Source organism: Camelus bactrianus, chromosome 23, assembly GCF_048773025.1.
Source record: "Camelus bactrianus isolate YW-2024 breed Bactrian camel chromosome 23, ASM4877302v1, whole genome shotgun sequence".
NCBI lineage: Eukaryota > Metazoa > Chordata > Mammalia > Artiodactyla > Camelidae > Camelus > Camelus bactrianus.
The window spans coordinates 32,296,424-32,320,496 of record NC_133561.1 but is presented as its reverse complement, the minus strand read 5'-3'; the positions used below and the strand labels follow the sequence as shown (position 1 = coordinate 32,320,496).

The window sequence follows — 24,073 nt, the reverse complement described above, 5'->3', positions numbered from 1 at the left end:
GGGCTGTAGGGGTACACCTGCGAGGGGTCCCTGTCCCAGCCATTCACTGCCCACCACTGCACCACCATCTCAGTGCTGTGACATCAAAGCCCCAGGAGGCTGGAAATGGAGCTGCCTTTGCAGTGGTTATTTCTGCCCTCAGCTCCAGAGGTGGGTCGGAGAAAAACAAGGAGGGTGACCCTGCCATTTAGTCCACAGGAAGGCTGCACCCATGACCACCTGAACCCACAGATGACTCTCGGGGCCCTACCTGCCCAGCCGTGGCACCGTCCCTATGCTGGACTAGACCTTTCCCCCATGTCCCCACTGGCACCCCTCCTAGGCTCGATACTGCTACCCACCAGGGGCCTGGCCTCCCTGGATCACCATGACCTTGAAGAAGGCCCCAGCTGCCTGTGCCAGCTCAGCTCCAGCGGTTGCCATGGCACCCTGGTACTTCTGCAAGCAAAAGCCAAACAGCCAGAGTCCACCTGGCAGGCAGCTGCTCCTGTTGCGTTGCTACCACTAAGGGCACCGGGCTCCTTCTGGAGGCCCTGGAGGCAGGGGCTGCCCTGGAGGTGAGCCTGAGCTGCTGCAGGGGTGCCCCACTCACCTTTGTGCTTCTGCTCTCCCTTCCCTCTGGCCTTCTCAGAAGGTGACAGATTGGTTCCAGAAATCCCCCTTGCCTGCTCTCAGGCACAGCAACCCCTCATCCAACTCCCCAACAGCAAGGAGCCAGAGAGGACCCAGGAAGAAGTCCTGAGGACTTCTGTTCAGGGTCTTACTGGTCCATCACTTGGGGAGGCCAAGTTCTTGGAATCCACAGCCTGGTTCCCTCTAAGCTGTGCCTTCTCAGGGTCAACTTATTCTTGCAAAGTGGTCAAAAACAGAGGAGCTATGAAACTACCATCCCTGTCCAGAGCTACCCCAAACCAAGAACCCAGGCCCTGGGAGCCAGGTGCACGGAGGGTGTGGTGGAAAGTGTGCAGCCCAAAGGGACCCCAGAGAGGAGGGGCTGGAGCACCCCTCCCCACACCACCGCAGAAGAACTAATCACACATCCAAGTCGAATCCTCACCATTGGCGCTCAGACAGAGTGGTCCATAAATGGCCATTTTTAATGCAGAAAACCATGATAATTTACAAATGAATCATTTTATGGGCCAGAGCCAGGAGGGCCCAAGAGGCTGTGAGGACAGAAAGGAGGGGAGGCCCCTGAGAGTCTGGGGCAACAGCTCCTCCAACACCTTCACAACCCATCCTGCCTGGGCCCCAGCACACTGGGCAAGCCCTGGATGTCCCTGGCCCCTGCCCTTTGACCCCTACTAGTCATTCCCAAGTCGGGGGACCTTGGGTCAACTTCAGGACAGAAGGTGGACATGGAGAGACTGTTCCTTGGAAGTGAGGGCCTGGAGGGCAGGGGAGGGAACGCGGCAGGAAGGTGCTGTCCAATCACCCCACTCTTGGCTACGTCCCCTCTGGCCAAGCCACAGCATGAAGCAGAGCCAGTCTTTGGTGGCCCAGGATGTCACCATTCCCTTGCCTTCCCTCCTGGCAGGCACCAGAGGGACAGAACACAAGCACGGAGCAGAAAGGGCACTGGAGGAGAGCACGTGTCCTCGGGCTGAGGTTCGGGACAGGGTTGTTTTGATTGGATCTGGTTTGGAGAAAGGGAGGGATCTCAGATGAGGGGGCTACTAGGGGAGCCATCAAACCCAAGTCCAGACCACTCCCACCAAGATTTGTGCATCCATCTGTCAGAGCTGGCAGGACGCTGGTTTGGGCTCAGCACCTCCCACACAGGGCATGTAGGGGGAGACAGGCTGGGGGCTCAGGACACTGGAGGTAGAAAGGAGCCCTCCCACCTTCCCCCCTCCCCAAGCCAGGAAGGTCAAAGACACATCTAAGGCAGCCCAGATTCCATGACCTGGGGCTAGGAATGCTGGGCTTTCCAGGGTGGTTGTGGTCTGAGCACTGGCTGGCTGCAGGCGCTCCCGGCCCCTGCCCTTCCCGTCTGGCAAGCTGAAGGAACCCCCAGAGCTGGGTCCTATCAGCCCCTCCAAACAAGAATGTGACCTCCAGGAACATCACTGGGGGCTGGCAACTAGGACAGAGCTGCCTTCTCCCGGGACTCCCACCTGTCCCCTCTCCCACCTTGTCCAAGGGTGCAGACCCCAGAGCAGAACTGAGCCCTGGAGAACAGGTCTGGCCAGGCAGATGGGTAGGGGAAGGATGGGGAAGCTGGTCACTTTGGCATCTCCAAGGCTGACACTTGAGGCTTCACCTTGAAATACTGGTTGAATCGGATCACTGCGTACCTGCCAAAAAACAGGAAAGGGAACTGGGGGTAAAAAGGGAAGCTGGGTGAGCCCTGCTTGGGGCACTCACATCACAAGGTAAGTTCTCACCAAACTCGTACCATCTAGGTCAGGGAAAATGGACCCCAGCCCAGAATGGGTTTTTTTGTTTTGTTTTGTTTTGTTTTACTTCACCTATACTTTTATTTTTCTTAGATCAGACTGGAGCAACCCTTCCCCAAACATGTTTGGTTGTCTGTTGATTTTTCACAGCTCAGTGTGGTCAGTGCATTCATATTGTTGACCAACAGATCTCCGCAACTCTTTCATTTTGCAAAACTGGAACTCTGTCTCCACCGCACAGCAACTACCCACTTCCCTCCAGCCACCACCATTCTACTTTCTGTCTCGATGAATTTGACTACTTTAGCTTCCTCATCTAAGTGGAATCATACGATACTCGTCTTTTTTTTTGTGACTGGCTTGTTTCACTTAGTACAATGTCCTCGAGGCTCATCCCTGTTGGAGCATGTGGCACAATCTCCTTCCTTTTAAAGGCGGGATAATATTCCTTTGTATGCAGAGACCACGTTTTGTTTATTCATTTATCCATCAGTGGACACTCGGGTTGCTTCCACCTCTTGGCTTTTGTGGATAATCCTACTATGAACATGGCTGTGCAAACATCTTTGAGACCCTGCTTTCAATTCTTTGGGGTATATACCCAGCAGTAAGATTGCAGGATTATACAGTAGTTCTATTTTTTAACTTTTTGAGGAAGCAGAGTATAATTTCCCACAAAAGCTGCACCATTTTATATTCCCAGCAGCAGTGCACAAGGGTTTCCGTGTCTCCATATCCTCACTGACACTTGTTATTTCCTATTTATTTAAGGGTGGCCATCCCAGTGGGTGTGAGGGGGTCTGGCTGTGGCTTTGACTTCCATTTCTCTAATTTTTGTGAACACTTTGAAGCCAGCATAGTGATTCCTTTTCAGCGGAGGGTGGGTGGAAAAGATAAAGACAGAAACTGGACAAGAATGGAAGACAACATGATTCCTGGTCCTTTAGGAACACATGTATCTCACACGACAGGGCCGTTTAAGTAGTTCAGTATTCAAGTAAAGTCTTGGTATAGCCCCTGGCCACCCAGGTGACCCCAGTGAGTCATTCTGCCCTCTGGAACTCTGTCCCCTCTGATATAAAATGAGGGTCGGATTCGTGATCTTTCAGATCTATTTCCAACAATTTCCTTTGCCACCAGGCTCTGTGTGGAAGAGCTCTGGCGGAAGAGCCGGAGCAGTGAGTCGGTGGTAGGCAGTGAGTAGGTGGTTGGAAGGCTGTGAGTAGGTGGTAGGCTGTGAGTAGGCGGTAGGCTGTGAGTAGGCGGCAGGCTGTGAGTAGGTGGTTGGTAGGCTGTGAGTAGGTGGTAGGCTGTGAGTAGGCGGTAGGCTGTGAGTAGGTGGTTGGTAGGCTGTGAGTAGGTGGTAGGCTGTGAGTAGGCGGTAGGCTGTGAGTAGGCGGTTGGTAGGCTGTGAGTAGGCGGTTGGTAGGCTGTGAGTAGGCGGTTGGTAGGCTATGAGTAGGCGGTAGGCTGTGAGTAGGTGGTTGGCTGTGAGTAGGCGGTAGGCTGTGAGTAGGTGGTTGGTAGGCTGTGAATAGGCGGTAGGCTGTGATAAGGTGGTTGGTAGGCTGTGAGTAGGTGGTTGGTAGGCTGTGAGTAGGTGGTAGGCTGTGAGTAGGTGGTTGGTAGGCTGTGAGTAGGTGGTAGGCTGTGAGTAGGCGGTAGGGTGTGAGTAGGCGGTTGGTAGGCTGTGAGTAGGTGGTAGGCTGTGAGTAGGAGGTAGGCTGTGAGTAGGCGGTTGGTAGGCTGTGAGTAGGTGGTAGGCTGTGAGTAGGCGGTAGGCGGTGAGTAGGCGGTTGGTAGGCTGAGAGTAGGCGGTAGGCTGTGAGTAGGTGGTAGGCTGTGAGTAGGTGGTTGGTAGGCTGTGAGTAGGCGGATGGTAGGCTGTGAGTAGGCGGTAGGCTGTGAGTAGGCGGTTGGTAGGCTGTGAGTAGGCGGTAGGCTGTGAGTAGGTGGTTGGTAGGCTGTGAGTAGGTGGTTGGCTGTGAGTAGGCGGTAGGCTGTGAGTAGGTGGTTGGTAGGCTGTGAGTAGGTGGTAGGCTGTGAGTAGGCGGTAGGCTGTGAGTAGGCAGTTGGTAGGCTGTGAGTAGGCGGTAGGCTGAGTAGGCGGTAGGCTGTGAGTAGGTGGTTGGTAGGCTGTGAGTAGGTGGTAGGCTGTGAGTAGGCGGTAGGCTGTGAGTAGGTGGTAGGCTGTGAGTAGGCGGTAGGCTGTGAGTAGGCAGTTGGTAGGCTGTGAGTAGGCGGTTGGTAGGCTGTGAGTAGGCGGTAGGCTGTGAGTAGGTGGTTAGTATGCTGTTAGTAGGCGGTAGTCTGTGAGTAGGTGGTTGGTATGCTGTTAGTAGGTGGTAGGCTGTGAGTAGGCGGTTGGTAGGCTGTGAGTAGGCGGTTGGTAGGCTGTGAGTAGGCGGTAGGCTGTGAGTAGGCGGTTGGTAGGCTGTGAGTAGGCGGTAGGCTGTGAGTAGGCGGTTGGTAGGCTGTGAGTAGGCGGTAGGCTGTGAGTAGGTGGTTAGTATGCTGTTAGTAGGCGGTAGTCTGTGAGTAGGTGGTTGGCTGTGAGTAGGTGGTTGGTATGCTGTTAGTAGGTGGTAGGCTGTGAGTAGGCGGTTGGTAGGCTGTGAGTAGGCGGTTGGTAGGCTGTGAGTAGGTGGTAGGCTGTGAGTAGGCGGTTGGTAGGCTGTGAGTAGGCGGTAGGCTGTGAGTAGGTGGTTGGTAGGCTGTGAGTAGGTGGTAGGCTGTGAGTAGGTGGTTGGTAGGCTGTGAGTAGGCGGTAGGGTGTGAGTAGGCGGTAGGCTGTGAGAGGGGGTTGGTAGGCTGTGAGTAGGTGGTTGGTAGGCTGTGAGTAGGCGGTAGGGTGTGAGTAGGCGGTAGGCTGTGAGAGGGGGTTGGTAGGCTGTGAGTAGGTGGTTGGTAGGCTGTGAGTAGGCGGTTGGTAGGCTGTGAGTAGGCGGTTGGTAGGCTGTGAGTAGGTGGTTGGCTGTGAGTAGGCGGTAGGCTGTGAGTAGGCGGTTGGTAGGCTGTGAGTAGGTGGTTGGTAGGCTGTGAGTAGGCGGTAGGCTGTGAGTAGGCGGTTGGTAGGCTGTGAGTAGGCGGTAGGCTGTGAGTAGGCGGTAGGCGGTGAGTAGGCGGTTGGTAGGCTGTGAGTAGGCGGTATGCTGTGAGTAGGTGGTAGGCTGTGAGTAGGCGGTAGGCCGTGAGTAGGCGGTTGGTAGGCTGTGAGTAGGCGGTAGGCTGTGAGTAGGCGGTAGGCTGTGAGTCGGTGGTTGGTAGGCTGTGAGTAGGTGGTAGGCTGTGAGTAGGCGGTAGGCTGTGAGTAGGTGGTTGGTAGGCTGTGAGTAGGTGGTAGGCTGTGAGTAGGCGGTAGGCTGTGAGTAGGCGGTTGGTAGGCTGTGAGTAGGCGGTTGGTAGGCTGTGAGTAGGCGGTTGGTAGGCTATGAGTAGGCGGTAGGCTGTGAGTAGGTGGTTGGCTGTGAGTAGGCGGTAGGCTGTGAGTAGGTGGTTGGTAGGCTGTGAATAGGCGGTAGGCTGTGATAAGGTGGTTGGTAGGCTGTGAGTAGGTGGTTGGTAGGCTGTGAGTAGGTGGTAGGCTGTGAGTAGGTGGTTGGTAGGCTGTGAGTAGGTGGTAGGCTGTGAGTAGGCGGTAGGGTGTGAGTAGGCGGTTGGTAGGCTGTGAGTAGGTGGTAGGCTGTGAGTAGGAGGTAGGCTGTGAGTAGGCGGTTGGTAGGCTGTGAGTAGGTGGTAGGCTGTGAGTAGGCGGTAGGCGGTGAGTAGGCGGTTGGTAGGCTGAGAGTAGGCGGTAGGCTGTGAGTAGGTGGTAGGCTGTGAGTAGGTGGTTGGTAGGCTGTGAGTAGGCGGATGGTAGGCTGTGAGTAGGCGGTAGGCTGTGAGTAGGCGGTTGGTAGGCTGTGAGTAGGCGGTAGGCTGTGAGTAGGTGGTTGGTAGGCTGTGAGTAGGTGGTTGGCTGTGAGTAGGCGGTAGGCTGTGAGTAGGTGGTTGGTAGGCTGTGAGTAGGTGGTAGGCTGTGAGTAGGCGGTAGGCTGTGAGTAGGCAGTTGGTAGGCTGTGAGTAGGCGGTAGGCTGAGTAGGCGGTAGGCTGTGAGTAGGTGGTTGGTAGGCTGTGAGTAGGTGGTAGGCTGTGAGTAGGCGGTAGGCTGTGAGTAGGTGGTAGGCTGTGAGTAGGCGGTAGGCTGTGAGTAGGCAGTTGGTAGGCTGTGAGTAGGCGGTTGGTAGGCTGTGAGTAGGCGGTAGGCTGTGAGTAGGTGGTTAGTATGCTGTTAGTAGGCGGTAGTCTGTGAGTAGGTGGTTGGTATGCTGTTAGTAGGTGGTAGGCTGTGAGTAGGCGGTTGGTAGGCTGTGAGTAGGCGGTTGGTAGGCTGTGAGTAGGCGGTAGGCTGTGAGTAGGCGGTTGGTAGGCTGTGAGTAGGCGGTAGGCTGTGAGTAGGCGGTTGGTAGGCTGTGAGTAGGCGGTAGGCTGTGAGTAGGTGGTTAGTATGCTGTTAGTAGGCGGTAGTCTGTGAGTAGGTGGTTGGCTGTGAGTAGGTGGTTGGTATGCTGTTAGTAGGTGGTAGGCTGTGAGTAGGCGGTTGGTAGGCTGTGAGTAGGCGGTTGGTAGGCTGTGAGTAGGTGGTAGGCTGTGAGTAGGCGGTTGGTAGGCTGTGAGTAGGCGGTAGGCTGTGAGTAGGTGGTTGGTAGGCTGTGAGTAGGTGGTAGGCTGTGAGTAGGTGGTTGGTAGGCTGTGAGTAGGCGGTAGGGTGTGAGTAGGCGGTAGGCTGTGAGAGGGGGTTGGTAGGCTGTGAGTAGGTGGTTGGTAGGCTGTGAGTAGGCGGTAGGGTGTGAGTAGGCGGTAGGCTGTGAGAGGGGGTTGGTAGGCTGTGAGTAGGTGGTTGGTAGGCTGTGAGTAGGCGGTTGGTAGGCTGTGAGTAGGCGGTTGGTAGGCTGTGAGTAGGTGGTTGGCTGTGAGTAGGCGGTAGGCTGTGAGTAGGCGGTTGGTAGGCTGTGAGTAGGTGGTTGGTAGGCTGTGAGTAGGCGGTAGGCTGTGAGTAGGCGGTTGGTAGGCTGTGAGTAGGCGGTAGGCTGTGAGTAGGCGGTAGGCGGTGAGTAGGCGGTTGGTAGGCTGTGAGTAGGCGGTATGCTGTGAGTAGGTGGTAGGCTGTGAGTAGGCGGTAGGCCGTGAGTAGGCGGTTGGTAGGCTGTGAGTAGGCGGTAGGCTGTGAGTAGGCGGTAGGCTGTGAGTCGGTGGTTGGTAGGCTGTGAGTAGGCGGTAGGCTGTCAGTAGGTGGTAGGCTGTGAGTAGGCGGTTGGTAGGCTGTGAGTAGGCGGTAGGCTGTGAGTAGGTGGTAGGCTGTGAGTAGGTTGTTGGTAGGCTGTGAGTAGGCGGTAGGCTGTTAGTAGGTGGTTGGTAGGCTTTGGGTAGGTGGTAGGCTGTGAGTAGGCGGTTGGTAGGCTGTGAGTAGGCGGTAGGCTGTGAGTAGGCGGTAGGCTGTGAGTCGGTGGTTGGTAGGCTGTGAGTAGGCGGTAGGCTGTCAGTAGGTGGTAGGCTGTGAGTAGGCGGTTGGTAGGCTGTGAGTAGGCGGTTGGTAGGCTGTGAGTAGGTGGTAGGCTGTGAGTAGGCGGTTGGTAGGTTGTTAGTAGGCGGTAGGCTGTGAGTAGGTGGTTGGTAGGCTGTGGGTAGGTGGTAGGCTGTGAGTAGGTGGTTGGTAGGCTGTGAGTAGGCGGTAGGCTGTGAGTAGGTGGTTGGTAGGCTGTGGGTGGGTGGTAGGCTGTGAGTAGGTGGCAGGCTGTGAGTAGGTTGTTGGTAGGCTGTGAGTAGGCGGTAGGCTGTTAGTAGGTGGTTGGTAGGCTTTGGGTAGGTGGTAGGCTGTGAGTAGGCGGTTGGTAGGCTGTGAGTAGGTGGTTGGTAGGCTGTGAGTAGGTGGTTGGTAGGCTGTGAGTAGGTGGTTGGTAGGCTGTGAGTAGGCGGTAGGCTGTGAGTAGGTGGTTGGTAGGCTGTGGGTAGGTGGTAGGCTGTGAGTAGGTGGCAGGCTGTAAGAAGGAACGAGGATCTCCTACGAGACAGGAGGCGGGGTGTGAGGGCTGCTGACCACGTTCAGAGAGGCGCTCTGGGCTTGCGTGCGTCCGCAGGCATCTGCCCTGGAGCAGCGACCCCACTGGATGTGGGCTGGCTGAATGGAGGTGAGCCAGCAGAGCGGAAGCCTGTGCTCCAGACAGTTGATCTGGGCTGTCCTTTGTCACATTTTGGGCCCGAGGCCCTTCCTTTCCTCCCCACCTCCCCCTCTGACTTGTTCCCTGCACTCACCTGAGGAAATCGAAGTCGATGGTGGAGAACTGGTTCTGGATGAGGGCCCAGAGTGCCCAGAAGAAGTGAGACGCCTGGAAATAGACCAGAGGAGGTCACTGTGGCGAGCCCCCCATACCTGTCATGGACCCCATGGAGCTGGAAGGACAAAGTCTCAGACACAGAACCGGGGCACTGGCCGAGACACAGTGGGGTGTCCCCAGCACAGGTGGGGGTATTCCAGAGGCCAAGTCACTGGATGGTTTTGGGGGTTTCACTCCTTCTAGAAAAAGGTAAGCAGAGTAGCCTTGGGGCTTAAGCAGGATGGGGACTTTCAGCTTGTTCCCCAGCCCAAGCAGGACCCAAACTCCAGCCCTGGCCACTCCCGGACCATGAGAATCTTCAAGGCCAAGGCATCCAGGACGAGAAGAATTCCTAAGCCAGAGCTCAGGCCTGGTGGCCAGTGGAGGGGCTGGTACCCCGTCGGCAGTGCCCTGGCCACATGGTCATCACTGGCCCAGACTGCTGGAAGACCCCTAAACTGACCTCTTCCACCCCTTTCCCTCTCTTTTATCAAGAGGCGGGTCAGGTTAGAAAATGAACGTAATTGTAGGACAAGGGGGCGCGAGTCCACAACTGCTTCCCCGGAGCCAGACCCCACGGGGCCCAGGCCACTTCGAGCTCAAGAAGCCAGAGCACCATGCTTCCTGCTGCCACTGAGCAGACACCAGTGATGCCACTGCTTTCCCGGGCCATCCCCCACCCCAAGTCCCACTCACTCTGGGGTTGGCTATACAGCCCCTCCCTCCATTTTCTTCCCTTTTCAGGACTTTAAAGGGGGAGGGGCATAGATCAATTAGCACGTGGGAATGATTAGTAAAAATTAAGCAAGCAGAAGGCCTGGGTGGGGCAGTTAAGGGGAAGAACCTGATGGAGAATCAGTCTTGGTCAATGAGGAAGATGGACTAGGCAATCCCAAATCATAGGTAATTAAAGATTTTATTGAAGCTCTATGACATATTGTGAAATTCGGGGCAGCTGTATTATCTTTTTGCTTCTGCATAGCTGACATTAACAAGACTAGTTAGTAATCCCCTGGGCACACACCGGTGGAGACCTGGCATGAACTGTGTACCTTGGATAAGCAGCACTCAAAATCCAGAACTGACAGCACAGTCATTTGTGAAGGAAGAGCCTGAACGGAAAGGCTTACACAGAGTTCTGAGTCAGTGGAGACAGTTAACAAGGAGGATTAGAACTGACATTTTCTATCTCCTCCAAAGGCTTAAAAAAAAAATCATGTATTTAACTGCAGCATGAAAGGCTAAGGGTTAGACACTAGAAAGAACTTGTCCAAATGAGAGAAGTGCTAAAATAGGGAGCTGGGATCTTTCTTGGAAGTAGTTCTCGAGGAAGAAGAGCGCCTAGACGTGATGAAATGGGAGAAAAGCAGGGAACAGGGCATCTTAGTACTAAGGGGATGCCCACGATGGGTCTTCCCAGACCACACCCCTAGGCTGGGTTCCAGGATCACATGATGGGAGTCCCCAGGACCTCACACCCAACCCTGGGCTCTGCTTCCTCCTCCATCCACCACAAGGCTGTGGGAAGGTAAGAGCTGGGGGTGGGTCCTGAGTCCCTCCTGCCTTCTCCCTCCCCTGCCCCTCCCTGCCCCCAGCCACAAGCACTCACCAGGGCAAACTTGTTGACTTGAACGTAGAGCCTCTCCACCTCCCTGGGGGCCGCGGCCGCCCCCTTCTGTGCCTGCAGGTAGTAGCCGAGCCACTGCAGCTGGGTCTCCCGCGCTGGGTACCAGCAGTAATCCACCTCGTTCACACCTGCGCGGGAGGCAGCCACACCCAAGTCGCTAGGAGGCGGGGCAGCCTAGGGGTCTCCTCCAACTCAGGAGGTGCTCCCTGAAGCCCTCAAAACCTCCATCTACTTTGCCCGGTGGGGCTGAGCCTCAGAAAGCAGCTTCTCTGACCACCAGACTCTAACGTGTGGAGTGTCGACCCCTATCCCAGCTGAGGGCACTGCTTTCAGTGCGCTGAGCTGGATGAAAGCAGAGAGAGAGGGAGACTCGCTGAGGGGCACAGTCTTGAGAGTGATGGGGACCCCTAAGGCAGCACTTACTGTATGCCCGCACCCTCTATAAAACCACGGCCCGTAAGAGGCGCTCAGTCAAAGCCCTGACTCACGGGCCTAGGTGGCTGAGGTCTAATGCTAACCTGGAGGCAACTTCAGGCAGGCCCCTTCCTCTCACTTACAAAGTGAGGGAGCTGGACTTAATGTGTCTCAAACACTGCTTCCTGGACCATGTTGAGCCGGTTCCTTAAAAAAGCATCAACTGGAGGGCTTGGCCAAAATACAGTTTCCCCAGCCCCCACCCATTCTCCACATGATTCGAAATGCAGCTTGGAACCCCTGAGCTTGTCCAGTCCCCCCCTTCCTCGAGTCCTCAAGCTGCCAGCCCAACACACACCGCCACAACCTGGGCATGGTGGCAGGGACCCCGGCTTCAGAGCTGATACAGAAAGAAGTGGTTTACTTAAGGCAGGGCCAGCCCAGAGCCACTTTCCCTGGTCCCTTCCTCCTCCTCTTCCTTCAGTCCCCGGAGAAGCGCAGTCTCCCGGGCCCCCAGAGAACGGCGCGACAAGAAGCCCAGGCCCAGGGAGCAGACATTTGCTCAAGGTCACACAGCCAGTCAGAGGCTGGTTCTTAGCTCCCAGCACCCAGCACAGGTCTCTGTGCTCCTCAGAACCCAGGGGGTCCCTCCGTCTCCTCTGCCGCCCTCCTCCTTCTTTCTCAACTAGGAAGCAGAACGCAATTTGCCCCCTGTGAGAAATTCCAGCTAGACTTTGCTCTGTGGGGTGGGTGAGAAGGACTTAAAAAATGCTTAAAAATTACCCCTTTGGAAAGGCGGGTGGGTCTGGCAGCTGAGTACTTACCTGCCCTGCGGGTGGCCAGCCTCTGCTCTGCGCCACCCCACAGCTCAGCTGCTCTGCCCAGCTGAGGCCCCATCTGTCCCCTGAGTTCCTAGATGCAGCTGGTGGCCACCCTGGGGAGTCATGCCCTCGGGTGCAAGCAGTGCGTGACAGACCTGGTCACCTGGGGTGCCAGAAGGGACACAAATGTCTTCTCTCCGGGCCCGAGGTTCTGCATCCGCCTGGACTGGCCTGGATTGGGGAGTGCCTGAGGCTGGGCCAGGCAGTGGCTCTGCAGCTGGCTTGCATATGCCTCAGCTATCCCAGGCCACAGGGACTGACCACACCATGCCCCCACATTGTCAGCCTGGGGATGTCCCTCTAGCCCAGTGTCCCCAGTGTCCAGCTCCATCCACCAGCTGCCCCTTTGGCCCCATCTAATTGTTCAACAATGAAGCCCTCAAGCTGGAAAAACCTGCCCTGCTTCCTTTACACAAAGGATTCTATTGTACACACCTGCCTTTACGGAAGGCCAGCCTTCCTACCCCCAGGACACGCCCCTCCTCCAACCGCATCCATGCTCGCATCCATGCCTGCATCCATGCCCACTCCAGCCTCTCTCGGCTGCAGGACAGCTTCCTGCCTGCCGGACGTCAGCAGCAAACACCAGACACCAAGAAGGTAAGTAACCTGCCCCGAGGGTCACGCAGCTAGTAAGCAACAAAGCCCAGGTGTGAACCTGGGGAGTCGAGACTCAGAGAGCACAGCCCTCCCTAGCTCCACCAAGATTAATCTCATCAGGCCACCAGGCAAACAGCTACTGCAGCCTGTTCTGCTTCTTTATCTGCCCGCAGGGCCCCTATTTACAATTGTGCGGGCTGTACTGGGTACAAAGGAGCTTGGACAAGAGGGTGAGTGGAGGCTGGTGTTGCCCTGTGCTGGCCCAGCTGGCAGGGGCTGTCTCTGGCCAGAGAAAGGGGTCTTTTTGTAACTCACACGTCAAGCCGAGTATCCTCAGGGATCCTACAGAGGGCGCGTTTTTCTTATTTGTACCAAAGTGCCACTCGGGCCAGCAGGACCGGCTCTGTGTCGGGGGGGTCTGGGCTTCCCCACAAGACCTGGAGCTCTCAAGGCAGGCTGGGCCTCCCCATCTCCCCGAACTGTGCCGTGCTGAGGACAGGGGTGTCCAGCCTCCACTCCCCAGGTACAGAACCCCTCTCCCCCTCCCCCTGGACCTGGTCCTCCATCATAAGGAGGGTATCTTGGACATAGGCTACATAATAATGCCTTCTCACCTGCAAACTCATTGAAATGGTTGCCAATGTCAAAAGCTTGGTAATTGTAGCCGGCATATTCGTAGTCAATGAACCGCACATGACCTACAAGGTAGAGGAGAGGCAGTGACAGTTAGCCCCTGACCTGGAAATGGGGCCGGGTCAAGCTTCCACAGACCTCAGGAACACACCCACTGACTCCCCCTGGCCACTGCAGCAACCCAGCCTCACCCAGCTTCCCAGTGACAGTCTTCTAAGCTGCTTCCTTCCACCTGTCCATTTGCCACCTGCCCTTTCCCCAGCTCCAGCTGCCCCTCTCACATAGCTGGGTTCTCAGGCTCTGTCCATCTACAGACGTCTGTCCTCAGCATGGCTGAGGACCAGAAGTAAAGCGGAGCACTCCCCGGGGGTGATGCTCTAATCGGGAACACAGCGAGGTTCTCTCTGTGAAGGCTCTGTGCCGCCAAGATACCCTCGTAAGCCCAAAACATAGTCGGGGGAATGGCTCCACCAACCACGATTTTGAGTCTTGGCAAAGATTTTTCTAAGTGGGAATCTGTGTCTTTTTCATTTCTCTCCTACAAATTAACTTGAGCCCTACACCAGCAGGTCTCACTTCGCTTGTCCAAGTGCCAGGCTGAGGAAGAGGACCCTGAAGCCAGCAGGTCAACCAGCCCAAGCCCTGCTGCTGCCCAGCTGGGGCCAGAGAAGCCATACCTTTGGTGCTGTCATAGATAATATTCTTGCAGAGCAGGTCATTGTGACAAAACACCACAGGGGAGTCCAACTGGGGCAGGTGCTCCTTCAGCCAGGCCAGCTCCTGTTCCAACACTTCGACCTTAGGGACATCTGCAGAAAGGCTGGACAGGGGCAAAAAGTGGCCAGTGGAGGGAGGGCTGAGAGCAGACAGGCAGGTGCTTGGCCTCCAAAGCCCTGAGCTCTGGCCCTCTCCTGACTTCTTACTGCAGAGGGACCTTTGACCTTCCCTTCTGTCATCTGGAAAATGGCACTGAGCTTTCCTGTCTTTCTGACTTCTGTGGTTACTCCAAGAAGCTGACTAAAACGTGAACATAAAAATCATCTTGCAAAGCATAAAAACCCTAACCAAACAGCACCCTGCTGCTTCATGAAAGGGAAAGGGATATCGGACGGAGGCACAGGGAGATGTCAGGGGAGGGGAGGGCGAGTGTCCCACCTCAGTTACTCCAGAGTAGGACAACCGGGGCGGCGGGGGAGGGGCGCAGACAGGCCTGCTCTCAGGACAGTAGGAACAGCTCCTGGGGAAGGTGTGGCTGTGGAGAACAAGACCCCGCAAAGCTCCCCCAGTGGAAGAGTAACAGCGCCCCAGGAGGGCGGGAGCACTGGCGCCCTCTTGAGGAGGCAGAGGGATGTCCTGGTGTGTCTCCCTCACGCTCTAGCGGCCAGCGGTACAGGGGGAAAGGACCAGAGATCATCCAGTCCAACTTCCCATTGCACAGCAAGACCACCTGGGCCAAGACTAGAAAGCAAAAAAATTGCTTCTTGGGTCCACTTCTACGAGGCCTAGGGGATATCAGGGCCTTTCAGTCAGAAAGCTCTTGCTCTGGAACGCCCCAGCAATGCCCCTTCCCCCTCGAACCGTGAGTGTTTCCCTGCCCCAGGCCCCTGCCTGTGTGTGGGCAACTTGGGGGCAGGAACAAAGACACGTGGAGGCCGCCTGTCCCTCCGCCCCACCCTGTCCTGCTGCAGATGGCAGGCATTTCTGCTGAAAAAAGTACACGTGGAGGGATGGTTGAACAGGTCGATCGATGCCTTCTCAGAGGCCGTGGGGAGGCTGGGGAGGGCGGACTGCGCTCTGAGGCTCTGAACTTTGGTCCCTGGAAGCACACAGGTCTGTGTACACTGAAAAGCCAAATAGTTAGCAGAGCCCTTAAAACCCTGGAACCACCAATGGGTCGAGGGGAGGAGGCTAGGGTGTTCCCTCCATCCATGTGTGTCCTGTTTGCTTTCTTGTCCAGGGCGGTGCGGGTACGTGCAGGAGGATGAGAAGGAGACACCCCCTGTCTGGTCCTCCCACAGGACGCCCCATCACCCCTCACCCAGCCCAGAAGCCAGACTCAGGGAAGAGTATTCAGCAACTAAGGCACCCCCTCTGGAAAAGGACGGGCAGCACGCCCCCGACCCAGGTTTTGAGAAGGTCAGAGCCAAAGTGGATCTTAGGGCCCCAGTCCAACTCCATGGGGAAACTGAGGCTCAAGGAAGGGCAGAGGCTTCCTCCAGCCTCCAGATGCGTCTTACACAGCTGGGTACTCTACTTCCTCACCTAAGGAAAGGAGTCCTCAGCCTTTCCAAGAATCCCAAATCAAGTCGAGCCTACGAACTGTGGGGGGGCTCTGCACAGGCCACTCCAAGCCCAGGAGTCTGCTAGGGGCGGGAAGATGCATTTCAATCTTGGCTTTCCTTAGGAAGCTACGTTTTCTTTTAAGATTCCTTTTTTTCTTCCTTGGACTGAGACCGTCCAAAGTTAAGAATTAGGAGGCTTCCTTTGGTTTGACCAAGTCGCAGCCTGAAAAACAGGTCTTTGACATCCAAGATGCCTGCTGCCCAGGCCCTGACCTCTGTCTGAGCCCTACCTTACCCATCCCAAGGCCACGCATCTGGCTGCTGTGGGAACAACCCAGGCCTTCCACCTCCCTGGGCAGCCTACCTCAGCCACCCTGCTTCCCTCCTCTGAACACTTGAAACATTGCCAGCTTTGCTACCTTCAGCCCTGGCATAACTCAACTCTCAAGGCTGTGGGGTTGGCAGAAGAGTAACCACCACCGCATCACAGAAACTTTCACATCCCAGGCGGCACGGCTCCTCCTACTCCTCCGTCCTTCAGAGGCAGCAAGAAGCGCGTGAAGGGCCTCCTCAGGGAAGCCGGGGGGTCCTTCCTGAAGAAGGCGCTGCTGCCTGGCAAGTGTCTGCTCAGTGCTCAGGACCCAGGTGGCGGGGTGGATGGGAAATACCCTCAACCCATGGAGAAGTGTTTCTAAGTGTTGGAACTTACCAGCCCATCACCTTTGCCCTCATACCAATCAACCTATCTCCTCTGAAGCAGTTATAACCCCACATTCCCCAGCCACCCTGGACTCCTCCATGCCCAACCCAACACCGAGACCACCAGATCTATTTCCACCAGGTCTGACTCACCCTCCTATTCTCCATCCCCTCTACCCCCTGCAGTGAAGCTGCCCTAGGGCAACGTTCCTCAGAATGTGGTTCCTTGATCCCCTGCCTCAGGATCACCTGGGGAGCCTGCCAAAATGCAGATTCCCAGGGTCCAATGCAAGCCCTCCCAATCAGTCTCCAGGGTGAGGCTTGGACTGTGCACTGAGCAAGCACCCTAGGGGAGTCTCATGCTCAAATTTGGGAATCCCAGTCCTAGATGGAGCCCATCCAGTGTCTAATTCCCCCACTCCCCCAGCGGCCCTCCCTACCTGGAATCCCCCAACTGCCATCCAAATCTGTCCTTTACAACACCACAAGGCTTCCTTCCCAAATCACAGTCTTGAGTCCTTGGCTCCAACACCTTCACGATGACTCTCCACTGCCTGCTAACTTAACCTTGGCTCCTGAACCTGGCATTGAAGGCCACTCACAATCTAGCTCCAACTCACCTCTGCAATCCCCTCTCCCGTGACCCATCCCCAAGCCCTCCTGAAGCTCCAGCTAGCCTCCTCTACTCCCCATCCACAAGCAAGCCATGTTCATGCTGCCTCCTCCAGCCGGCGTGGCCTCTCTTCTCGTCTCTGCCATACCACCTCTGCCAAGAAGACTTTCCCTGGTGCCCGCACCCCAGAGGACATCACACGCCCTGCATGGGCAGGTCCTATTTCCATGGATGGTTCCTAAGCTCCTGGAAGGCAGGGCCCATGTCACCTTCAAGGTTTTTTTTTATTGTTTTAAATCCCAATCAGTGAATGTTTGTGAAATAAAGGATTGACTAAATCAGGGTTATCAGGCAATGACCAGACCTAAACGCTTCACCTCATCTGAGTGATTGCTTATCAAGCCTCTGCTTGCGGCAGGTTAGACAGTTCGGGGCAGGTATCAGCCCCTCAAGAGGCTCGACGTAAGCAACTTGGTTTGTCCGGGGTCTAAGGTGTGACAAAAGCAAAGGAAGTTGGCTGGCTCTTCTTCAGGGAGCACTCCCCTCCCCACAAGGTCACCCCCTCAAGATTACACAGTGACAGTTCAGCCAAAAGCAGCTGCAGCAACAAGGGTCAGGCCTGAGCATCAGGCCTGGACTCTAGTCCTTACACTGCCACTGATCGGTGGCACCTTGGGCAAGGCACATGCCTCCTCCGGGCCTCAGTGTTCTCATCTGTCTAATGAAAGTGGTGGGTGGATGCTCAGAGGGTCCTGCCCTCCGCGCGCTCTTCTATCCTAAGAGGGAAGGCAGCCCTTGTCCCCAGATGACATGTGACATGGAAGGTCTGAGCACAGGCTGTCCTAGACAAATGGTCCCAAAGCAGTGCTTGGGAATCAGCGAGCAGGAGGATCTATATAAAGTCATGCGTGTGCGCATGTGACACAGACACATGAACGGGATGGTTAAGTATTGTCTTGTCATCTTCTGTGTCCTGCTCCCATGAATACATGGAGAAGAGTGATGTTCAACCCCAAGGGGCAACAGGGAGAGCTCAGAGACTCACTATGGCCCTTCGGAGGTGGGCAGGGGTGACCCTAGTCTTTTCTCCACGTCACCATCCTTTTCTCAGCACTCAAGGGTGTGCTGGGGAGTCAGGGATCGGAAGGCGAGAAGGGCTCCCAGGTTAAGGTTCAGGGAACTGTCTGGGGAAAGGTAATGTCAGGATGGGTGGAGGGCACCCCCTCCCTGGAGAGAGCAGTGAAGAAGTAGGAAGCTGTCAGCTTGAACAAGGTGGGAAGCAGGGGCCCCAGAGGCATGTGGGGACAAGAGGCGTCAAAGTAAGCAGCAGGAAGCTTGAAGTCCCAAGGGCTTGTCGGCTGATGAGCTGAGTTCTTCTGACTGACTCTGAACTCAGCTCCACCTCATTCTCAGGAGGGCCGGGCCCTCCTTTCTCACTGCTCAGAAGGCAGCTCAGGGAGAAAGGGCTCTGGGCTGGGAAACAGACGCCCTGCCTCTGACTAGCCCTGTGACACTGGGCAAAGCTTAATCTCTGAGCTCAGTACCCTTCCAGTAAAACGAGGAGACGCTGTCCTCGACCCTAGTCCCTGCCACAACCAGCACACTTAAGGAGAAATAAGCACATAGGGACAAAACTGCACATCCAAGTTCCTGAGATTTAGCCAATCGGCCCAACTCTGCTTGGAAACAGAGGCTCAGCAATCAGGACCGAAGCCCCCTAAACCTCCTGTCGGGGTGCGCTGGGGAGGGGAGGTCATACTAATGCCGTAGAGACAGTGGCAGCCTTGAACGCTCTCAGATCTTTGTACCTGGGGTTGATTTCATTCTTCACGAGGGTGAAATAATTGTGCATCTTGTGCCAGAGGGTGGGCTTGGGCAGGCTGCCGTTGGCGTGGATGGTGTGAATCTTGGCCATTTCTAAAGCGATCAGCCTACAGCAAGAAACAGGAAGATAGAGCATGAGTGCAGGCAGGCCCTCCCCAGTTCAGCCCCTCCCCAGTTCAGCCCCACCTTGGCCAGAAAGAAATGGCCCTACAAGGTCCACTGGGGCCGAGTGTGGGACTATTACAGATCTGTTAGGAGCTCTCAGTCCTGCAGGAAGGAGGTCTCAGCAGAAGGCATGAAAATAAGATAAGGCTTTCAGTCCAGCAGCTCTGCAGGGAGCAGAAGGGCACAGCAGTGGGCTGTTGGCCACAGGTCAGTGGCCGAGCCCCACCCCAAGCTTGTGTACCTACAGAAACCCCTGAGGGCAGAGGGGTCACCTGGGGATGGGGGTGGTACCCCTCCTCCCCATGTTGGACTCTGACCCATGCCCTCATACCTCAGGGGGAGGTACATGCAGGACACCAAGTGATCAGGGGGCGGTGATGCCAGACGGGGAAGAAATGCCCATCTTTTATCAGCCTGGCCAAGGTGGGGAGGGAAGCAGGCCAGCCTAGGGCAGCCCCTTCCTCTGAGGCAGGGAGTTGATGCTGGCGGCTGGGTGCCAAGGACGCAAAACAAACCCGTGTTCTATTTTCAAGTTTTCTGGTGGACATTATCCAAGGTCCCGGGAGAGAAGGAGGGGGTGGTGGAGAGAGGAGAGAGCAGAGCTTGGGAAGGTTGCTGGGAGAGGGCGGGGGTGCATGGAGGCCTGACCGGTCAGAGAGGGAGGACCTTGATAAGGACCCCAGCGTCTGAGGCCCTGCGTCCCAGCCGGCTGGCCGGGTCCTCAGCCAGCTCTCCCTTCGGGAGCCCCACCCCCACCCAGCTGCCAAGCCTCCAACATTCAAGCTTCCTTCGCCTCTGCCTGTTGCTCGAATAATAATCACTGGGAAAGACAACAAAGGCTGTTTGAAACCTTGTTACCGAGCTGTTCCAGGGATGCCACCCCCCTTGCCAGGTCCTGGGAGGGGGCAGGACATCACCCAACAGGACAGCAGAGCTCCTCCCAAAGCACCCCCCCCCCAGCCTCCCACCTCCTGAAGGGTGGAGGGGCAAGGGGCGTGGCGGCAACCGAGCAGGTGAGGGATGAGGGCTGTGTTTTCAGAGGCTAGAGGCTCTGGGCCAGGAGGGAGCCAGTCAGGTTTTGAGCAAGGCAAGACCTGAGACCCAGGGCTTCCCTTTGCAAAGGAAGATTCGAAAAGAGCCTGAAACAGTGTCTCCTTGAATATCAACGGGGCTGTTGTCTGGAATAGCAATGAAAGTGACCCCAACGCTCAGCATTTCTTTGCTGCAAAGTCTCTGAAGGCAGAGTTGGAAGGTGGGGTTCAGGGGACCATAGGGAGGTGGCTCCTGAGGCCTGCTCCCTGCCTTTCCCTCCGAGATCCACCTTCACCCCAGAAGGGTAACGGTCTCTCCTGGGAAAGTCACCAAGGAAGGGTCTACCTCCTACACTTATCCCGGGTGCTGGCTCTCCCCCAAATGTAAAGTTCTTCTTATCAAACCTAAATCCATCTTCAATCTTCCTGACAATGGTAATTGTTCCCATGAGAAAATGAGTGACAGCACCAGACTCACAGAGGTGGCGGGAGCCTGGGAGTGGTGAGGACCTGCCAGTGTCTGAGCTCCTCTGCACAAGACTGAGGGAGAGCTGGGAGGAGCGCTGTGGGAGAAGCCAGGACAGGGTTCCCCTACCCCACTCCGACCTCGCATCTCCAGCTGGTGCATCTATCAGCTGGAGCCTGAGAAGACCCTCACACAGGGTTGTATGTTCTGCTGACCTCCAGACACACACACATGGCTACAACATACAACTCCACTTGAATATCCTGGGCCCAACCAGCCAGAGAGGCAATGCTCAGGAGCATGGGGACGGGATACACTCAGATTCCCTCCTTCTAAGTCCCTAGATGGGTTCCCTGCAAATAGGGCCAGTTACACTAGCTTGAGGGTAGCAAAGAAATTTCTTGGTTTCTATTCCCTACATGAGCTTTCCTGTTCCTCCCTGGGATTGGGAAGGCTCCTTCCCCTAAGGTGGGACAGGACACATCCCAAGGGTCTCAGGCAGACCCCTGTCCCTGGTGTCAGGGGTAAACTGCAGCTTGCCTCTGGCCTCGCTGCAGTGTGAGTGCCCTGCATGTGGGCGTGGTGCTGTGGGGAGGAAGGAGGCTCCTGCCTGACATCCCTGCCCAGCATGGTCAGAGGAGAGCGTTATACCAGCTCCTCTTTGGTTCTCCCCCTTCCAGACCTCACACTGGCACCCACAGGGCTTAAAGGTTAAGTCCAATTCCTGGGTCCTACACATCCAGGCATTTACTGGGAGGGGCTCCTGGGGGACCAGGGGTCCTTGTGAACCTCTGGAAGGAAGCCTCAGCAGTTCCCCAAACGCGGGCTCCCATCTTGTCAGGAAGCCCAGAAAGAGCTCAGACTAGGGGGAGGGATGGCTCCTCCCTAGGCTGGTAAAACCACACTCACCCTGGATAAGGCCCACTTTCCAGGCATGCTTGACTTCTTGGCAGGAGGGGAGGGACAGGAAACCCTGAATGCTCTGGGGACTTGGTTGATTTCACTTCCAAGGTTCCAAGATGTTTCCAGGTCAGACTTGGGATGGGCAGAGGACTGAGGCATGGGCCAGGGAGCAGATCTCGCCTGTGGTCCCACAGTCACCAAAATCCTCACTTGTCGCCCCAAGAATGCTCCCTTTTAGCAGATCCCACTGCAAATCCATACAAAGCTATATAATTCCTCTCTGCAGAGAAAGGCAGATAGACACAAACTTTTCATGCAGTTTCAGGGAGTTCACAGATCATAAGACTCTCATTCATGGACTCTACCCTATCAAGGAAGCTGGCCAAGGATTTCAAAGCCCAAGGCCTGTGGCATCATGGACATGAACAGTGCCCTGGGCACCTTCCTCACCTGAAGAGCCGGGGCTCACGGATGTGCTCGGGCCCCAGGGCCATGCCCCGCATGTATTCGTAACACAGCCCGTTCTGGAAGGTGCAGTAGAGTTTGGGGGCGCAGCCATGTGCTCGCAGCAGCTGGAAGTTCCTGACTTCATTCTCCCGGTCCACCAGCAGCTCCGTCCGTTCTCCATACACTCGGACCAGCACACAGTCCCGCATGTCCTCCTCCACGTAGCAGGCCACCAGCTTGTTGGTGATGCCATCAGTGAAGCGCTGGCATGGGGGAGAGGGCAGTGAGGGGATGGGTGGGGCAGGGACTCTGCTCTGGCCCCGTGATGCTCCAGCTCCAGCACAGGGCGCTCATTTGAATGCTGAGCACAATCACGCAGAAACCCTATCCTTTTGCCCTCTCACTAGTAAAGAGCTCAGCACAGCTCCTAGTGCTCTCCCTTCTCCCAATGCTTGAGGTAGACCAGAGAGTTCGAGAAAAAAAATGGCAGGCACACTTCTCCTGCGTCTGCCTCTAGTGGATGGGATTTGGCAGTGGAGGAATTTCCACACAACTTGGTGGGTAGACGCCCCCTCCCCCTCTTCACTCTCCCATCAGGCCCTGAAAGAATGTGGCAGAGGAGGGCTGGGAGTCACCCAGGACGGGTACAGCCTGACCCAACCTGCGTCTCTCCACCTGCCAGGCAGAGGACTCCTTGCTGTCCCTCTTGCCCCACCCAGGGGCAGAGGTACAGGAGGGTACTGAGGTTGGCACCCACCAGGGCTTTGGCAGTCAGAGCTCCTTAGGGCAGAAGAGACAGAGAGAGCAGAGCCTGGGCTGGGACAGCTGGCTCTCTGCATAGGGTGACAAAGAGGAAGGAACCACGTGTGAACAGAGCTGGAAGGGGCCTTAAGGGACATCTGAACCAATAAAAGATGGGGAAACTGAGGCTCAGAGAAGGGAGGGACTGGAAGATAGCATGTTAGGCCAGAGCTGGAATCAACCTCAGGCCTGCTTGATGCCGACAGTTTTACACCGAACAGTTTTTTATTTTGAAAATGTTACCCACCCACCCCTCCCCCAAGAGGGGTCTGTCAGCCTCCACACTTGGCCCAGAACCTCACTTTTCCCCACCCAGAAGGCCTATTAGCATGGAGCCCCAACCACTCCAGCACAAGCTGCAGGTGTCCCACTCCAGGCACCCTCCTCCCCAGGCAGCTCCCAGAGGGGGTGGGGCAGGTGAAGACTCTTTACAGGGGAGGCAAGTCAGCTGAGGAGTCAGCCTGAGGCTTCTCAGGGGGAGGCTCTGCCCACATCTGTGTCCCTGCGAGTGCGCCCAGCAGGGTGGGAAGGTGCCGAGTGGGGTTGGGGTGGAGGGTGGGGGAGCCAGAGCCCAGAGACAGTGAGGCTTTCCACACAGCGCAGGGCTAGGGGCCAGCCAAATTCCACAGGGTGGCTCCTGGGACCGACAGATGCTCCCATGGGTTGGCAAAGGGGCAGCGATGTGTATATAAGTGTGTGTGTGTGTCGGGGGGTGCCCTTAAAAGTTCCTGCTTTGCAGGTTTCAGAGCCGGCTGGGTACGCGCTTCTGGGCAGCGAGGGGCATCAGCACGCGGCCACAGGGGGTGGGGCCCGCACGCGAAGCGTGCCGACAGCGGGCAGGTGGACCTCCGGCGTGCCCGAGAGCCCCAAGAGGGGCGGTGCGTGTGGAGGGCCGAGAGAGGCGGGAGCCTAGCTTTGCTTAGGGACCAAAATAGATGGAGAAAGAAATAAATACACAAACCACCATTTCAGCCCTCTCCTGCGCAGCAGCCGCGCACCCCTGGGACAGACACCCGGAAGGATGCACGGACAGACGTCCACGCATCCCCGTTCCAGCCCCGGGGGGTCCCCGTTGCGGGCCCCGCGCCCGCTCGGCTACCTTGGTCCGAACTTGCTCGGGCTTCCAATGCGGCCGCAGCTCCCGGATGAGGCGCAGGGCGCCGGGGAGGATGTCGTCCTGGTCCACAGATATGCCGAAGCACGGGACGGCGGCGGCCCTCGGGGGGCCCGGCGGCTCCCGGCAGCCCGCGCCGGCCGCCGCCTTCTCCTCCATGCCCCATGAGCACTGCGGGCAAGACGCCTGCCTCCTCAGGTAAAAGGGCGAGCACGGCAGGGGAGCCGAAGGGGGCACAGCCATTCCCTGCAGCCCCACCCCCTTGGAGCCGCGGCGCGGACGCTAGCCGCCGCGGGGGGGCCCGGCGCGGGAGTGGGAGTGGTAGAGGAGGGGCCAGGGGAAGTCCATGACTCAGGAGCCGGCGGCCCGCTTCAGTCGCCGCCTCGCAGCCGGGCCCCCGAAGCCGAGCCGGGAACGCCGCGGCTGGCCGCGATTGTGACATCATGGGCGGCGGGCCGCGGGGCTGGGGCCGCGGGAACGCCCCCTCTCCGCCCCCTCCCCGGCCCCGCGGGCCGCGGGGGAGCGCTGCCCGCCGCTCGGGGCCGCCGCGGCCGCCGCTACCTGGAGCGCGAGGCCGGGTGACGCCCCCGGAGAGGCCGTGACGCAGGGGCCGGGGGCGGGGCCGGGGGCGGGGCCAGGGCGGGCGGGTCCGCCCCGACCCGGGGCTCTGGCCCTTCTGCCCCAGGCTCGCTCCCCCACTTCCGAGACGGCGAGGTGGCCTCCTCCCTCCCTCGCCTCGGGCCGCTCCCCTTGTGTAGTCTGAGGCGGGGTCGTGGCAAGGCTCTTCCTGCGCCCCCACTCCATCCTGGAGTATGGAGAT

The 24,073-nt window shown here is 57.1% G+C and overlaps 1 protein-coding gene and 1 long non-coding RNA gene across 4 annotated transcripts; one reads left to right on the top strand and one right to left on the bottom strand.

Annotated features, from left to right (window-relative positions):
• Positions 1 to 1,079: 1,079 nt before the first annotated feature.
• ETNK2 (ethanolamine kinase 2) lies at positions 1,080 to 23,795 on the bottom strand. 3 transcript variants are annotated; one of them, XR_012501899.1, is made up of 9 exons: positions 23,239 to 23,791; positions 21,342 to 21,601; positions 18,311 to 18,433; positions 13,586 to 13,728; positions 12,890 to 12,973; positions 10,363 to 10,508; positions 8,692 to 8,765; positions 2,134 to 2,297; positions 1,499 to 1,636 (listed from the first exon to the last, which is right to left on the bottom strand). XR_012501899.1 is itself a non-coding variant. In XM_074352015.1 (8 exons), the coding sequence occupies exons 1-8, from the start codon at positions 23,494 to 23,496 to the stop codon at positions 1,447 to 1,449; spliced, it is 1,278 nt and encodes a 425-aa protein (XP_074208116.1). In that variant the 5' UTR covers positions 23,497 to 23,795; the 3' UTR covers positions 1,080 to 1,446. The 3 variants fall into 3 exon arrangements, 2 of the variants coding, with proteins under 2 accessions (XP_074208116.1, XP_010965485.2); XM_074352015.1 differs by lacking the exon at positions 2,134 to 2,297 and having other exon boundaries at positions 1,080 to 1,636; positions 23,239 to 23,795; XM_010967183.3 differs by having other exon boundaries at positions 1,495 to 2,297.
• Positions 12,093 to 16,840, top strand: LOC141574779 (uncharacterized). The gene is made up of 2 exons (XR_012501900.1): positions 12,093 to 12,275; positions 14,866 to 16,840. It is a non-coding gene; the product is annotated as an uncharacterized LOC141574779 (long non-coding RNA).
• Positions 23,796 to 24,073: the final 278 nt, after the last annotated feature.